The sequence below is a fragment of the Schistocerca gregaria genome, chromosome X, assembly GCF_023897955.1.
Source record: "Schistocerca gregaria isolate iqSchGreg1 chromosome X, iqSchGreg1.2, whole genome shotgun sequence".
In the NCBI taxonomy this organism is placed as follows: Eukaryota; Metazoa; Arthropoda; class Insecta; order Orthoptera; family Acrididae; genus Schistocerca; species Schistocerca gregaria.
Genome location: NC_064931.1, coordinates 675,933,487 through 675,950,726, shown reverse-complemented (window position 1 = coordinate 675,950,726; position 17,240 = coordinate 675,933,487). Strand labels below are relative to the sequence as shown.

The 17,240-nt window shown below is 40.9% G+C and overlaps 1 protein-coding gene and 1 pseudogene across 2 annotated transcripts in view; one reads left to right on the top strand and one right to left on the bottom strand.

Annotated features, from left to right (window-relative positions):
- Positions 1–17,240, top strand: part of LOC126297623 (laminin subunit beta-1) — a 319,924-nt gene that overhangs the window by 280,860 nt on the left and 21,824 nt on the right. For both annotated transcript variants that reach the window (XM_049988640.1, XM_049988639.1), the window contains 7 exons: positions 6,455–6,618; positions 6,793–7,017; positions 7,808–8,007; positions 8,118–8,214; positions 15,809–16,000; positions 16,404–16,584; positions 16,710–16,894. In XM_049988640.1, coding sequence (XP_049844597.1) covers positions 6,455–6,618; positions 6,793–7,017; positions 7,808–8,007; positions 8,118–8,214; positions 15,809–16,000; positions 16,404–16,584; positions 16,710–16,894 — 1,244 coding nt within the window. The remainder of the gene's footprint in view (positions 1–6,454; positions 6,619–6,792; positions 7,018–7,807; positions 8,008–8,117; positions 8,215–15,808; positions 16,001–16,403; positions 16,585–16,709; positions 16,895–17,240) is intronic.
- LOC126299685 (5S ribosomal RNA) lies at positions 3,018–3,136 on the bottom strand (annotated as a pseudogene).

The window sequence follows — 17,240 nt, the reverse complement described above, 5'->3', positions numbered from 1 at the left end:
TTGCATGCGGATGTCTTTATTCAGAACACGAACAGTAACAAACAACTTATTTGTTTGAGAAAGCACACAGTGAACATCCATGTCCGACGCCTCGTCCTCGTCGACAGGAACTTTATGGGACTGACACACAGAAGCAATGTGGCCTTTTTTCCTACATGAATTACACGTGGCCCAACGTTTTGGACACGCTGCCCTGTTGTGCTGTACGAAACAACGGGGGCAAGAAGGAAGCGCGGAACGAACCGGCTTCTGTGGTTGCTGGTTTCGCTGCGAGCGTTGCGGCCCAACGCGACGTTGTTTACGCGAGTGAACCGCCGCCACATCTTCGTTCTCCTGTGCAACAGGCAAATTGTCCTTGTCGAGAGTTATTGACATTTCCTACTCAGGCCGTGTAGTTCCGCCGCCCAAGCCCGGTAAGATTGATGGGGCTGTTTACGACACCGGTAGAACGCCACGCGGGCGGCAACGACGTGGGTGTTTGTTCGATAATAGGCAGACAATAAGTCACACATTTCTTGGAAGGACAGGGAGGCTGGTTCCCGCAGAGGGGCTAACTGAGATAGCAGCTGATAGACCCGAGGGGAAATCCAAGATAGAAATAACGACTTACACATAGGAGCGTCGACAACGCCGAAAGCCAAGAAGTGTTGCCGCAAACGCTTATCAGCGGCCTCGTCGTAAGGAGGGAATGGAGGCGGAGAAGAGGAAGACAGACGATGAGTAAGCGACGTCGACAACGCCTGAATCGCTGCCGTCAGCTGTGTTTGTTGTTCAATGAGCGCTTGCATAAGCTGTTCCATGTCTGCCCCGTCACGAACACGCAAATCCACAACGCGGTGAAAATATCCCGACCTCGTCGCCAAAAAGTGTTATAACCTTTAATCACAATAATTGTGTGGATTTTCACACTCTCTCTTAGAAACAATAGCTGATCACATGATTACAACTCAGTCTCTCGTATTCGACTGCTGTGCCGTGACATGCGGCCGGTGCCGTTCGTAGCTAGGTGGCGCTCCCGCGCTCATCCGATTTGCGGAGCGCCTCTATCGCCGTTTGTGCGTACTGTCGTGGCGGCACTGTTAAATGTCGTGGCACTATCACAACATATATGGAACATGTTTTTCCTCCCCTCTGTATCATGCAAGTAGGACATATTGCCCCCACCCCACTTTGACATTGTTGTAGTTCTTCTTCAGTCATTAAAATAGATCTCTCTTCTGCTATTAATAAAACACCTCTCTCTTCAATCTGCATGAACTTCCCCTCTGGTTCTGACCCTGCTGGATATGTGTACTGTGTATCACATAAATAGTGTGGGTCTGTGTAGTTTAACTGATATGTACAACTGTGAAGTATCCATTCTCGCCTCCACAGTTGTGCAATGATAGTAAAAAGGTAGGTTTTGATTGTTAGGCTGTGCTATTAACTGTAGTTTCGCTTGTAGCTCTTTCTGCACCTTTCTTAATCACTTTAGATATTACTCAAGTGACAATAGGACAGGACTTCAACTGCCAAGGGATTGCCTGATGAATGGCTCCTTGCAAGTGTCCCAGATGCTATCCCATAATGATAGCAGAAGTCTTGTTAGTGTTATTCTTGCAACCAACACTTTAATTCATGCTTTAACTGCCACTAAATTTGGTTTAGAGCGCTAGCTGATGCTCTGAAATAATGAATTACTTCCCCAGTGAGCACTGTTAAAGTGTGTGTGTGTGTGTGTGTGTGTGTGTGTGTGTGTGTGTGTGTGTGTGTGTGTGTTTTGTTCAGCATGCAATTCTCCAAACTCGCAATATGTATGGAATGCCATTCTGCAACTATTGTATTTCCAGCAACCAACTCTCTTGTGGTTTCTACTGTCCCGTTCAGCTCACTCATGTTATCTACATCCACTGTCCCAAATATTGTCTTGAGTATCCTTTCTACAGCATCTATCCAGTCTCTCTTTTCCCTCCAATATTATCATCACACCACCTCTACTGCTTCTGACAGTTGTTCACTCAGTCACCCATATGCTACATGTAACTTCTGCTGATACTGGACTCAACATCAACACCTCCTTTAGCTTTTAAAATGCTTTGACACTCGTCAGACCACACACATTTGATACCCTTTCCCAGCAACTGCATAAGTGGCCTTGCTATATCCACGAATGCTCTCACATATTTTCGATAATAATTCAGGAAAGACTATAATTCCTTGCTCATCCCTGCTGCTGGAAAATCTCACACAGCCTCTACCAATCTCAGATCGGTCCTCACACAATCCTTGCCAATTACATATCCCAAGTAATTCACTTCTTCCAGTGCAAACTGACACTTCTCATTACTGTTACAGGTGCTGCCTGTAATCTCCAGAATACTTCTCTGTCACTGCGTATGCTCTTGAATATCTCCTTAAAAAAAAAAAAAAAAAAAAAAAAAAAAATGTGGCATCCAAGTACACTAAACATTGATGAGGCTTTAATCCCTTAAACAGTCTTTCTAACAAATGCTGAAATGTTGCTGGTGCATTTTTCAAACCAAATGGCATTCTTCTATACTGATAATATCCCAAAGGTGGAGAAAATACAGTCTTTTGTCTGTCTTCTGGAATCTCCTCCAACTGATGGGGTCAAATCCATTATGAAGAAATACCAACATTGCCCAAGATTCTCAACTGTATCTGTTATGTTTGGAATGGGGTGACCATCTGTGATCAAATGATGATAGTCACAGTAAAGTAGATACTGCCTTATACTGTCCATAGATTTTTTGGGCATGATTACAATTCCTGCCACCCCTGGGCAACTAAAAAAAAAATGAAAAAAAAAACCCTATCTGAACAAGCCTTGAATGCCCAATGGTACTGACCAGCTGCCATGTTATCCTCATCCCTTAGGCATCACTGCATGCAAATATGGAGGGGCATGTGGTCAGCACAATGCTCTCCCGGCTGTTGTCAGTTTTCATGATCAGTGTCATTACTTCTCAATGAAGTAGCTCCCCAACTAGCCTCACAAGGGATGAGTGCACCCCACTTGCCAACAGCATTTGGTAGACCCAGACAGTGACCCATCCAAGTGCTAACCAAGCCCAACAGTGCTTAACTTTGGTGATCGGATGAGAACTGGTGTTACCGCTGCAGTAAGACCGTTGGCCGTGGGCAACTACGTTTTACTGTTATCCCCTCAGCTAACTGCTGGTTGATAAATTACTCTAAAATTGGCTGCAGGCACCATGGTATTCTGTATAGTTTCCGGTACACCGGCACTTCATTCCCCCCTAGAAATCCTGTGTTTCATCAGGGGCATTGCAGTGAATGGCTGCTATGGAAAAACAAAGCCTGGCACTCTAACAACAGTTCTTCCATATGTGCTCTGTCTGTTCCTCTCAAATGTTTAACCTTCTCACACAACTTAATCATAGTGGAATCTTGTGTGGCAGCCTGTTCGTAGCTCACACCTTCTGTGCAGCATTCTTCCTCTTCTGGAATATCTAACACTGCCACTAATGTTCCTTTCAACAATGTAACCTCCTTGGCTCCAAAATTACGCATGTTTTGCTGTGCCGATGTAACACTTCATCTCACTAAACAACACACTGCATCTAATAAATCAATACCCTCCAGTCATTTCACTATACACAATACCCTCCAGTCATTTCACTGTACACAACATGCCAACTGGAAAGGCAGGCTCCACACTCACCCACAGCAACTTCCCAGTGGCACTCAATACACAATAATTTGAATTAAGCTTTAGTGTCACTGCTCATGGCTTAACTGAATTGCCTACTATGATAGACACTCCTCGTGATAGATCAAAATTGTGAACAGTGTCCCCTAGCCGGTATTTCTTCCCACTAAATTCCACCACATGCTGTCAAATCTCAGTTATGGCATAATGCTGATCCAGAAAGCCTAACACTATGGTCATGCTGAAGCCCTCACTTCCACTGCCTAAACTTTGTTGCTACCAATTGAAAATTAACTATTACCAACCTCCATGGCAGTGTATCAGTATCCCACACCCCATACAAACTACACTGAAGAGCCAAAGAAACTGGTGCACTTGTCTAATATTGTGTAGGAACCTCACAAGTGACATGGTCTCAACTAATGTTTGAAGTAGAGCTGGGGGGAATTGACACCATGAATCCTGCAGGGCTGTTGATAAATCCGTAAGACTACAAGGGGGTGAAAATCTCTTCTGAACAGCACGTTGCAAGGCATCACTAATGCTCAATAATGTTCATGTCAGGGAATTTTGGTGGCCAGGGGAAGTGTTTAAGCTCAGATGAGTGTTCCTGGAGCCACTCTCTAGCAATTCTGGAAATGTGGAGTGTCACATTGCCCTGATGGAATTGCCCAAGTCCAACGGAATGCAAAATGGTCATGAATGGATGCAGTTGAACAGACAGGATGCTTACGTACATGTCACCTGTCAAGAGTCATATCTAGACAACTCAGGGGTCCCATATTGCTCCAGCTGCATATGTCCCACACCGTTATAGAGCCTCCATCAGCTTGAATAGTCCCCTGCTGACACGCAGGGTCCCTGAATTCATGAGGTTGTCTCCATACCCGTACACGTCCATCTGCTCAATACAATTTGAAATGAGACTCGTCCAACCAGGCAACATGTTTCCAGTCATCAACAGTCCAATGTCGGTGTTGACAGGCCCAGGCGAGGCATAAAGCTTTGTGCCATGGTGCAGTTATCAAGGATACATGAGTGGGCATTTGGCACTGAAAGCCCATATCAATAATGGTTCGCACACTGACACTTGTTGATGGCCCCGCCTGATTCTCTTCAGTCAAAGTTGGTCTTGTTCTTGCAGGCACTTCTTCCAGCCACAGCGGCGTCAGAGTTTTACTGGATTCCTCATATTCACGGTACACTCAGAAAGTGGTCGTATGGAAAAATCCCCACTTCATCACTACCTCAGAGATGGTGTGTCCCATCACTCATGCACTGGCTATAACACCACATTCAAACTCACTTAAACCTTGATCTGCCACTGTAGCAGCAGTAACTGATTTAACAACAGCACTAGACCCTTGTTGTCTTATGAAGGCATTGCTGGCTGCAGCACCCTACTCTGCCTGTTTATATATGTCTGTATTTGAATACGCATGCCTCTACCAGTTTCTTTGGTGCTTCAGTGTATAACATGGTGTCCCATTGCCTCCTATCTACTAAATCTCTCAAGCCCACTTCCACAGGTACCCAAGTGTCCACCATAAACTTATACCTTCTTCTGGCCTCATAAAAGTAACTTTGAAGTTGAAGTGACCCATGTCTGTCAAAAACTACTAACAACCGTATCACACCACAGTGAGGATACTGTAAACTTTGACTCAGATGTCATGCTTTGGGGGTGGCACACCATCCTCTGACCACTGCTCGTGATGTCAGTTCTCCTGACGCCACTCTGTAGGGCCTGGCTGGCCAAGGGTGTGGCCCAGTGGTGGGTCACTGGGGCCCAGTAACAGACTGGTGGTTGAAAGGACACTTTATTAGTTTTAATTACAACATTTCTCATCATCAGTAAGAGGCAGTTATGCCCTACTCTGGCATAGCAGGCCGGCAACAGTCAGTGGGCAACTGGCCCCCACTTCAAATGGATGGTGATCACAATGGTGCACAGCGATGCTGACTTCAGACCTGGGAAGAAAGTAGACTGTAGTATGAAAGGCTGCTACCCCATCCTTGTCTTGAACCCATGGCTGCAGCTGGCGGTGCCCAGTCATCTCGTTGTCTAGTATAGCCCTGGTGTCATAGTAGTACTGTTGGGCTCCGAATGCCTCTGTCTTAACATTCACAATTATTCTTCCTGTTCCACAGTGCATTTGTTGCACTGGCGACTGGCTCTCAGTCACATAGCTTATAACATAGTTGTAGCTCCAGTGTGGTGACACTGTCCAGCACGCTTAAGCTATTACCACTGCACGATGTAGGTTCTGCAGAGCACAGCTGGTCAGTCTTGCAACCCATTAGGATACTTGTCGCAACACTGTGCTTACTGGCCATACCGGCCAGTGGCAGCTAATGCAACACTCCATGTTAGCTTCTTACAGATTTCACCTGAGACTAGGTAGCGGCATTTACAACTTCATAGCTCAAAACACTTTTCAGTGTCATTTTATCTGTAGCTGCCCAGAAGCTCCACCAATTTTGCCTTCCGGTCGAGTTCAAGGACGTGTCTGTCGTAACCTGCTTATCTATTGTTATTCATTCGATCAGTTTTAATTAAATTTGTTACAGCATAAAGGCACATAAAGACTGAAAAACAATTGCAAACTACTATCCCATGACAAATAGCTTTAGCAATATGAGAAGTGTAATTTTTTATCAAGGTTTCTATTCTATATTAAAATAATTATAATGTATAAGTGTCTGTGATATTTGCAATTTATTGACTGTCTAATTCTCTGTTAGCTTTTGTTAATTTATGAAAAATTTGTTGTGAATCAGATGCATTGAAGGATACTATGGAGATCCTAGAATTGGTATTGACATACCATGTAGGCCATGTCCATGCCCAGGAACAGCTGATTCAGGGCATTCATATGCAACACGATGTGCCCTAGATACATTAACTCAAGATGTAGTCTGTGAATGTGATGTTGGATATGCAGGTAATGATGAAAACAAATTACTTTTAAAGTTATTCTCTGAATATTTTAAGTACAGAATCAAATATTTTTGTATATTTTGGTCTGTAGCAAATGAGCTGTGCCATTGCTAATTTAAGCAGTTGCACATAACATTCTTAAATGTTATGTTTTCATTTTTTTCTTTTAAATTTTCAGGATCTCGGTGTGACGTTTGTGCGGACAACTATTTTGGAAATCCAGAGACTCCTGGAGGATCATGTCGGCCATGTAACTGTAGTAAAAATATTGATCTTGCTCTTCCTGGTAACTGCGATTCTCGCTCTGGTGAATGTCTCCAGTGCCTCTTTCATACAGAAGGATTCCATTGTGAAATATGTAAAGCAAACTATTATGGTGATGCAATAAACCAACAGTGCGCAGGTACTGAAATCATTAAAGAGAAAAAGATTACAATATGTCAATTTCAAAGCAAAATTGATCAACAACACCTTGAAAACATACTGAAATATCATCAACTAACTTAACTTCCACTTCATATCTAGTTTTCATAGATCTGTTTCTTTTCTTTCAGAAGTATGTTGTTCGGACTTAGGAAATTCACTGTTGCAAACTTTGTTTTCAGTAACTGATCACTTAAAAATGAGGGGAAAAAGAGATATTTTTAGAGTACATGCTTAGACACTTGTTTTACATAACAACTAGCATTAAACCTAAGAAGAGACTTCTTGACTTAAAAAAAAAAAAATTAAAAACATAGTCTCCTTGTTTACATTAGATTTTTCAGAAATATACCACTGCTATTTTCATTGTTTATTTTAAATTGAATTCCTTATCTCCAGTAGTAATCAAATTTTGATGCACTACTTTACTAGTCTCGGAAGATACATGGCAGTTCCATAGATAGAATCAAAAGTGAAGAATCACTTAGTGCTTTCAGCTTAAATGTGATTCTTGGTCTTGTATAGCTGAATACTTGTGTGCTTTTCCATTTCTGTAGATGTTCCATGTGGATTAAGTATGATATACAATAATCCTTTCAGAGTTAAAGTTCCTACCAGTGTTGGCCTAAAAAATTATTGCTTCTAGACTAATTCAATCTAACGAAAGCAAAAAATCAGAAAAAAACAGTGCTGTATTGCGTGAAAAGTATATATTACACAATTTATACAAATTATATTAAACTAATTTGCATGTATACTTCATTTTACAGAATGTGTTTGTGACATTCTTGGGACTAACAACACGGCAGGACCATGTGATCGCAATACAGGACAGTGTCCTTGTTTGCCAAATGTTATTGGTCAAAAATGTGATGAATGTAAACCAAACCACTGGAAAATAGCCAGTGGTACAGGCTGCGAACCGTGTGGTTGTGATCCTATAGGTTCTACAGCTGAACAATGCAATCTTGTAAGTATACTGATCACTAAAAAAGATAATAATATTTTAGAGTGACCAACACTTAAACTCTCATATTTGAAACTATGTTACTGTTAACTTGAAGTTCCATTGTTTTACAGTTTGATGGGCAATGTACCTGCAAGCCAGGATTTGGAGGACGGCAGTGCAATGAATGCCAAGCTAATCATTGGGGAAATCCTACAGTAAAGTGTCATGGTCAGTACTTGGAAGAAATATTGTAGCAGAAAATCCTAGTCTCAACTATGTAAAAGATACTTATATTTTCATCATTACAATGTGAATTGTGTACATTTTTGAAAAAAAAAATTAATAAGATTATTTTAACATCATTGCCCAGTTAAGCTGTTGTGCCAATATAGTGCAGTCATGCTGGTACAAGTTCTTAAGGAGGACATCATGTGAAAGCTTGGTAATATTTTCAGACTTGTTTACATGCCTGTTAACCATTTAATGCTTTAACTATATGTCATTACCTTTACTCCTTCTGTTAGTTATTTTTCACCAAGGACTTTTGATTGCCATACTCATACCAGTTTTGATTAGGTGTAAAGTACAATAATTTATTCTTGCAACAGTCTAAGACAGCGGAAAAATTATGAGTGAGGATCAGAAAGTAACATGCAATAATTTTTTTCTCCACTGGCATTGCAGCTGGAATGTTGAAATTTCATAATGATATAGTCTGACATTTGCACTACTGATGGTGTTTTGTTTCCATGTGCAGCTCTAACAACAGAAGCTTGAATTATGAAACAAACATGGCATGCATGTTACTGTTGTCAACTTGTGAATAGCAGCAAAGTGTAGTGTGATATTTGTGGGCCAAAGGGCATAAACAGAGTGAAATTCACAAGGACATGCATGGCATGCATGGGGACAACTGTATGGACCGTAACAATGTCTCCAAATGGTGTGCATTCTTCCAAGAGGGCCGTGTAAGCTTTAGTGATTTGTCATGCTCCAGGTGACTGATACCAGCTGCAACCCCACAGAATGTCAAAGCAATTGAGGCAGCAATTTTGAACAACCGTCATGTGCAACTGTGAACCTTTACTCAGAAGTTCAACATTTCCTATGGTACAGTGTATGAAATGGTTCATGACATGTTGAACTTTTGTAAAGCTAGCACTCACTGGGTGCCTACAAACCTGACAGACAACTACAGGGGTCAGTGAATAATGACAAGCTTGGATCACTTAACATACTACGCTGCAGAAGGGCATGATTTTCTGAAAGGAATCGTCACTGGTGGAATATGCATAGTGTGCTATTGGTGAGCTCTGCTGAACATGAGACCATTGTGAATGATGCAGCCTACATCAAAACTTTTGTTAAGTTGCATTGTGCCCTTCATGACAAACGCCCCAGCATTACTGCTGACAGTGTCGGCTCCAGGATCCACCATAAAGTCCGGACATTGCACTGTCGGACTTTCATGTGTTTGGTCCCATGAAGAAATTCCTGATGCGCCAGCACTTTGCAACAGATGTGGGTGTGAAATCAGCAGTCCGCAGATGGTTATATTCTAACCAAATGGATTTTTACAAACAGGGCATGTTGAAACTGGTGCCAGAATGGGAGATATGTGTTGAGTACAATGGCGACATGTAGAAAAGTAGGTGAAAGGTGTAAGTTTATTTCTGATTTATTTGTTTTGTTACATATTAAGATTTTGGTAATAATATTATCAAGAATTGCTTTCTGATCTTCCCTCGTGCATCTTGTAATAATTGCTCATTGCTTCATAGCTTTCTGCCAAGCAAAGTCTGTCAAAATTGTCCATAATGAATGCTGTGAACATTGATTCTTGCAGATGTAAAGGATTCTTATATTCATTCAGTTAACTACAGGACAGTGCCAAGAATCAAGACTACTATTATGTCTGTGTGGGAGAAATAGCAAATAAAGAATGTAATTTTGAAAAAACTAAGGATAAGAGAGGAGAAGCAGATAATGAGATGCCATTTTTCAGACAATCTTTTTATTTTAGCAGTAGAAGAAATCTGTAGAAAGACACGTTATGATAGAGACAGAAGGAAACTTCGTAGTTGAATGAAAATGTATAAGATGAGGATTAGGAAAGGAATAAGCTAATGACAAAATCAGAGACAGAGACAGAAGGAAACTTAATAGTTGAATGAAAAATGTGTAAGATGACGATGAGGAAAGAAATAAGCTAATAACAAAATCAGAGAATGAAACTCAGCTTACACAAATGACGATAAAATAGTAGATTGGGCACCAGAACATGGAAAAACTCATTTGAGCATGGTGTTCAATAGTGTTAACTTCACAGCTTAATTCTTAAATATGAAACTGTAAACCAATAACTTGTAGCAGAAATAAAACTGAATAATTTTGACTTCTGTTTGCTACCAAAGATGTAAAACAGTTTTGTACATAGCACTGCAAACAGTAAGTGGAAATTTGGAGCCGAACTGCACAATAGCTGTGGGTTCGGTGTGGGGCGGTGGTGGGGAACTGAGTGGACTGCTGTGGTCTGTCGTGGGATTGTGTACCACTGCAGGCTATGGTGGGGACAAAGCCTCTCCATCGTTTCTAGGTCCCCAGTTCCATACAATAAAATTTAAGTGGAAAATTGGTGAGGAGATACAAACAAATCAGGGAAGTGATGACATAGCACTGTAACTGGGAAGTGCATTAAGCAACAATTGTAATGTGGCCAGAAGCCATGTTGAACTTCATTTAAGATCATGTAAAGCCCTTGGGTTTCCAGCCGGGTGACAGCATTAAGATACTGTGACGTTTTGAGAAGTGTCATAGTCTTTATTTTCCGGTGATGTGGTGAGATATTGTGGATGTCTCAGTATTTGAGACAGATATTCAATAATTAACACAACACTTTTTTTCTGAAAACAGATTGTTTTTTTTCAGGATTCCAATTCCCCATTCTTTTGGCTAAAAAACCCTATTTTTCAACATAATTTCAGTTCAGTGTGATAGCCTTATCTCACCTTACTGGGAGGGCCTGGATGTCTGCATGGTACCACTCTACTGGTTGACATTGGAGCCAACATCTTGCTCATCCACGTACTGCTTCACACAAAGTGAATCCTTCATTGGGACAAACAAATGGAAGTCAGAAGGTGTGAGATGTGGGTTGTAGGATGGGTTATGAAGAACAGTCCAATGAAGTTTTGTGAGCTCCTCTTGGATGCACAGACTTGTGAGGCCTTGGGTTGGCATGGAGAAGGAGAAGTTCATTTGCATTTTTGTGGAGATGAACACACTGATGTTGCTTCTTCAATATCGTGAGGGTAGCACAATATGCTCCAGACCTGACCATTGCATGTTGAGGGAGGACATCAAACAGAATAACCCCTTCAGAGTCCCAGAAGACTGTTGGCATGACCTTAGCAGCCGAGGGTGTGGTTTTGAGCCTTTTCTTCAGAGGAGAAGTGGTGTGGTACCACTCCGTGCATTGTCATTTTGTTTCCAGTTCGAAGTGATGAACCCATGTTTCATCACTTGATGATAATCAACAAAAAGTTATCGTGATCAGCTTCATAACAAGCAAACAGTTCTGCACAGATTGTTGTCCATTGCTCTTTATATACTTCTGCTAGGTGGTGCACCGCAAGGAACCCAGCGAGCACACAACCTTGAGTACTGCAACTGATGGACTAGTGTGTCAGCACTACCAACAGTGCAGCCTCCCAATTTTGCCAGAGTGGGCCCAAGTAAGAAAGGAAAGTGCTGTGTCATCTGAACAAGACACAGCCAGGGCAAAAGCACCACAGGCACAAAGATGTGAGGTGTCTGATTGTTGTCCGTCAGTCATCTTAAATGAGTGTGTCAGCATGTTCCAACATAGCAGACGTCACAGCTGTATGCAGCCAGCCAGCACGTGGGAGATCATACAGGTTTGCACAACCTTGTTGCGATGATGATGGACGCCTCACCCAACAATGCACTGTGCTTTAGTTAACTGCTAGGTCTCTGCTGATATTCTGCAAGTGCCTGTGTATATCTGTGATGCTCTGGTTTTTTGCCAAAAGAAATTCAATGACAGCTCTGTGCTTGAATGCAGATATGTTATAGGTGCCATCTTGAAGGGCATGTATAGCACCACTACCTAATGGTATTTCATGAAACTATAGGAGGTGAAGCAGGAGTATTCCTTGATGTCTCACAACAAATTCCTCATTTTTTGAACTGAAACTGGTTGAGAGAAAAAAAAGTGTTGGCCTCTCGTATACCAGTGGTATGCTGCCTCCACCAGGCTGCAAGCAGCTAGGTCCTGTGCGTACGATGGGGGTGGGGGTTGGGATGCAAGTGAGTGTGCACTTGAATCTATACAAGATCACTCAGGATGCATCTTGCATCCTGGATAGTGCTGAGAATGCATTCATTGTATTGCTTCTAATGTGGGATTCCACAAAAACTAGGTTGGTAAACTTCAACCCTATTGACAAGATTTTTGTAGATACTTATTTCTATTGATTTCTTTACAATGGTGTCTCAACAACCCATTGCTCAGGATAGCAACATGGTGTTCTCAAAATCAAAAGTGTGGTATTGCTGCGCCAATACTTATTTCTCTGGGTGTCTTAGTTTTTCACACCTTACGGGTTCCCCCACAGTATTTTGAGATACAGCACTGTGACTGTCTGATGTATTGGTAACCACATTCACAACGGATGCTGTATATCCCTGGTGTGTTAAGTTTGGTGGGTGTTTCACAGCTACAAGATACTCTGTCCTGTGTGGTGGTTGGAAGATGGTTTTGATGTTTCAATTTCCTAGCAACTTCTCAGTATGGCAGAGTGTGGCCCACAGTAAGGAAGGAGAGAATCTCTTGCATCCTCCCTCCTCTCTTCATTTTTCTGAATCTTTTTTATACTTGAACATCTTTTGATCAGTGCTTCACTGTACCCATTTTAAGGAACAAATCCTTTGGGAGTTATAGCTCAGCTGTGAAGCTTTGTCTGTTGCAGGTGACATGCTCCCTATATACCGTGGTGCTTAGCACTGTCTGCCTCTGCTGCAGATGATGGCAGGTTGTTGCATGCAGGTACAGATACAGGTCTGTATGGGTCTTCTTCCTATACACTGTATTCTTTTTTATCAGTTTATCCAAGAGAGGAAGACATCCATTCTCCTCTGCTTCCATAGTGAAAGTAATATTGTGATGGCTGCTGTTAAGATGGCTCAGAAACTCATCCAGCATCTGTCATGTTCCCACACTACAAATGTATTGTTGAGATAGCAGAAGTAATGCTCAGGTTTTTATCAAACAGTTTGAAGTGCCACCTCATCAACATGTTAAAGTGTTGCTCTATGTTGAGATCTCAGGGCCACTACACCTGCTTGCACAAAAAAATCCCTGTTGCACTTGAAATAAACGGTAATCAGTGCATGCTGAAAAAATGTAGGTATTTGTGGCTCAAGCTGTTGGGCCAGGATCACTAAGAAGTTGTGAAGAGGTACTATTGGGGAGAATTATGCAACATCAAAGCTCGTGAGCAGGTCATCTCTTGGCAGTCAAGTGCCCTTAAGTACTTTAACAAAATCAACTGAATGCTTTACATGGTGACTGCATCAAAACATTACTTCATTACCTTCACTATAGAAGTAGAGGAGAATGGATATCTCCTTTTCCTGGATATTCTAGTAAAGAAGGCAGATGGTACACTAGGCCATGCAATGTATGGGAAGAAGAACCACACAAACCTGTACCTGCTTGCAACAGATTGCCACCATCCAGCACAGATGCAGATAGGGCTAACACCCTGATACATAGGGTGCATGTTATCTGTGAAAAAGGAAGCCTCCCATCTGAGCTACTACACCCAACGGAAATGTTCCATAAAAATGGGTACAGTGAAGCACAGATTAAAAAGGGTGTTAAAAAAAGATGCAGCAAGCTGAGAAGAGGAAGATGCAGACTAGTGGCTCTTTCTTTTGTAAACCCTCATTGTCAGTTTTGTAAAGGACTCATCACTACTGCTGTGGAGGCCAAGTTGCCACTGTTGTTACAGTAGGTGAGTTCATGAAATGTCTTCTGGTGCAGTACACCGCTAAGAAAATTTCTCCCTGCCACTGTTACACAGCAATGCCTCAGGGCCAGGTAACAGAATAGGAGAATGAAGGTTCTACAACACCCCAAAAAATTAGTAATGAAGTCACACAAATGAGTTAAAAAGGTTTACTTATTTTTGTGACTTGTTGAATAGTGAAGTCTGCAACACTGCTTGTAATATAACACAAAAAAGGCCCTCAATGGCAACCAGCAAATAATTTTAGGTAAACTTCATAGTACATAGCAAATGCATTTTACAAAAACTGTCTGTTCACTTCTAAGAGTTCACTAAATGACATTCCCTGTTCCAAGTCAGACCTCGATGATGATATGTAACCAAGTGGACGAGACCTGCTCTTCTGTCTTCTGAGTAGGCTTCTGTCTTTTGTTGTCCAGTCATTGACAGATTGTACTCGAATGGCAATTGTCCAAGGCAAAATTGATATCTTTATCCTCAGCACCACCTGTGGTGCTGGTGGTACTCGCACAAGTGGAGAGTCTCTATGGCACTGGCACCAGCTCGCATCTTTGTGCCTGTGGTACTTTTGCCCTGGCTGTGTCTTGTTCAGTTGACACAGCACTTTCCTTTCTTACTTGGGCCCACTCTGGCAAAAGTGTGGGGCTGCATGAAACCTTAAACATCAAAACCATCCTCCAATCACTATGTAAGATGAAAGAGTTCCTTGGCCCTCTGAAAGACCCCCAAAACTATACATGCTGGGGATATAAAGCATCCCTTGTGAATGTGGCCACTAATACATTGGGCAAATGCAGCGCTGTACCACAAAATACTGTGGTGAACACATTATGTGTGTGCAACTGGGACACACAGAGAAATTAATAGTGGCAGTGTGTAGCATAAATGAATATCACACTTTTGATTTTGAAAACACAAAGTTGCTACATCAAGCAACTGGCTGATGGGACAGCATTTTAAGGAAATCTGTACAAAGAAGGATCCATAAGAACTTTGTCAATAGGTTGATAAAATGATAAGAACCTCACAGTGGCAATTAAGGCTCATCATGGTGTTTCAAGCAATTTCACATCCTTTACTGAAAAACCTGAACTGGTGTGCCTATACAGTAATAAAGAAATTATACAAAAACTGAAACCTGTCTCTCAAAGCACTACTGCATTTGTACTTTTATGCATAAGAGGGGTGTATCACATTATAAACCATATTTAGGAGCCCAGCAATAAACCTAATGCCCTATAATTGGCACGAGAATAAGATTTGGAGAGAAACTGATGCACAGAACTACATCTTCAAAAACTTTGATTTAAGAAAGTATGTAACTGCAGATAAGGAGCAGTTTGTAACAACACAAAAAGAACATTTGGTAAGAATCCATGTCAGAACCAACTATCTTCCAAGTACCATGCTGGGAACACATTATGAAGCAGAATGAATTAACAAAATGTAAGAGGATAACAATTTCATTATGCGAGTAAAGATGAAAAATTACCTGGAGTACATGTCCTGTAAACATGTACTCTCCTTGACAGCCAAAAGAGAAGTACAGAGAATGAGGACTTTACTAGTATAAGTATGTATAAGAGTAGAAAGAATAAAATTGTAAGTATGACGAATAGCAGATAAATTAATCACAAAATTTTGTTGATGAAGATGCTTGCAAATGATATATGTATATAATGGAATGTGTATTGCCACTGTTTTTATCAATGAATCATATTTTTCTGTGTTTAATTGTGCACTACTGTAGTTGAACTGTTGTTTTACAGCTTGTGAATGTGACCCTGATGGTTCACTTACAATGCAGTGCCACCGTGAAAATGGAACCTGTATTTGTCTTGAGGGGATTGGAGGAGAAAAGTGCAATCAGTGTGCACGAGGCTATCTGGGTTCAGCTCCACAATGCAGTCCTTGTGGTGAATGCTTTACGAATTGGGATCGTATCCTCAACGAACTAAGAGGTAAACAGGTCTATGTAAATTTTGTCTATTTTTCAATAATTTAATTTTGTGATTATTGCATAGATTATGTATACGTTGTTCACTTACAATGAAATATGGAAAATAATGCACAGTAAAAATGTGTCTCTGGAGCACACCACATATACTGTTTTTCATATAAGTTACAGGAAACTGTCAAAAGGAAACAATATCAGGCTATCTTTTTTTGTAGTTTTGCCACAGATGTTAAGCATGTATGTTATGTCATCAGTACCAAACTTTAATATATAACTGCAAGCTCCTAGAAGAATAAAGAACTGTGTTGTGAAAACTGCTAAACGATTATTAGCTTGAATTTGTAATTTGATATCTCTATCATTTCTCAAATAGTTAAATAAGTTGTTCTTGGTCATTTATTGATTAGATCAGACAAATCGAATTATCCAAGATGCATCAAAAATTAAACAGACTGGAGCAACCGGCGCCTACACTCGTGAATTCGATCAGATGGAAAAGAAACTTGAAGAAATTAAACAGATGCTAAGCAACACTTCAATCAGTTCTCAGGATCTTGAATCACTAAACAAACTTGTGGAAGACTTGAGGTAATTTATAATGATCTCATGGTGACTGGTATTGATGAACATTTTATCTCTTCACTCATTCACTATTTATTTCTGTAAATATTAACATAAATCATACTCATTTTTCGTTATTTACTTGTTTACAGAGGAACGCTCAATCATTCATCACATGGACTTGATGATGTTGAGAAAATCCTACAAAATGCAACCCAGAGGATTCTTTTGGCACATGAGGCTCTGAGAGATCTCCGTGTCAAGAAAGACAGGCTTAATGCTACAGCTCTTGGCTTAAAAGAAAATGCTACTCGGTTGCAAGAAGCAAATGTTGAAGGTATGTAGAAGGATATATATTTTGCTCATTATAGAGGTTGTTCCAAAATTTGGCAACAGTGCAGACACTAAAACCAGTGTCGGCATTAACATAGGTAACAATTCTCAGGAATTGGGATCCTAATACTAAAATGTTGAACGCAAAAGAAACTAATGAAATTGTTGTAAAATTTGAAACTGATATGCAATGAAACAGAAAATAACTGGATCTCTCATTTCATAATCAAGTGGCGGAATTTGCAAGACCCAGTTATTGAATTGATGGAAGAAATAAATCTCACATCAGACATGTTTTCTACACATGATAATATTTTTTCCCCTTTTTACCCTTCAGTTTCATCTCCTCC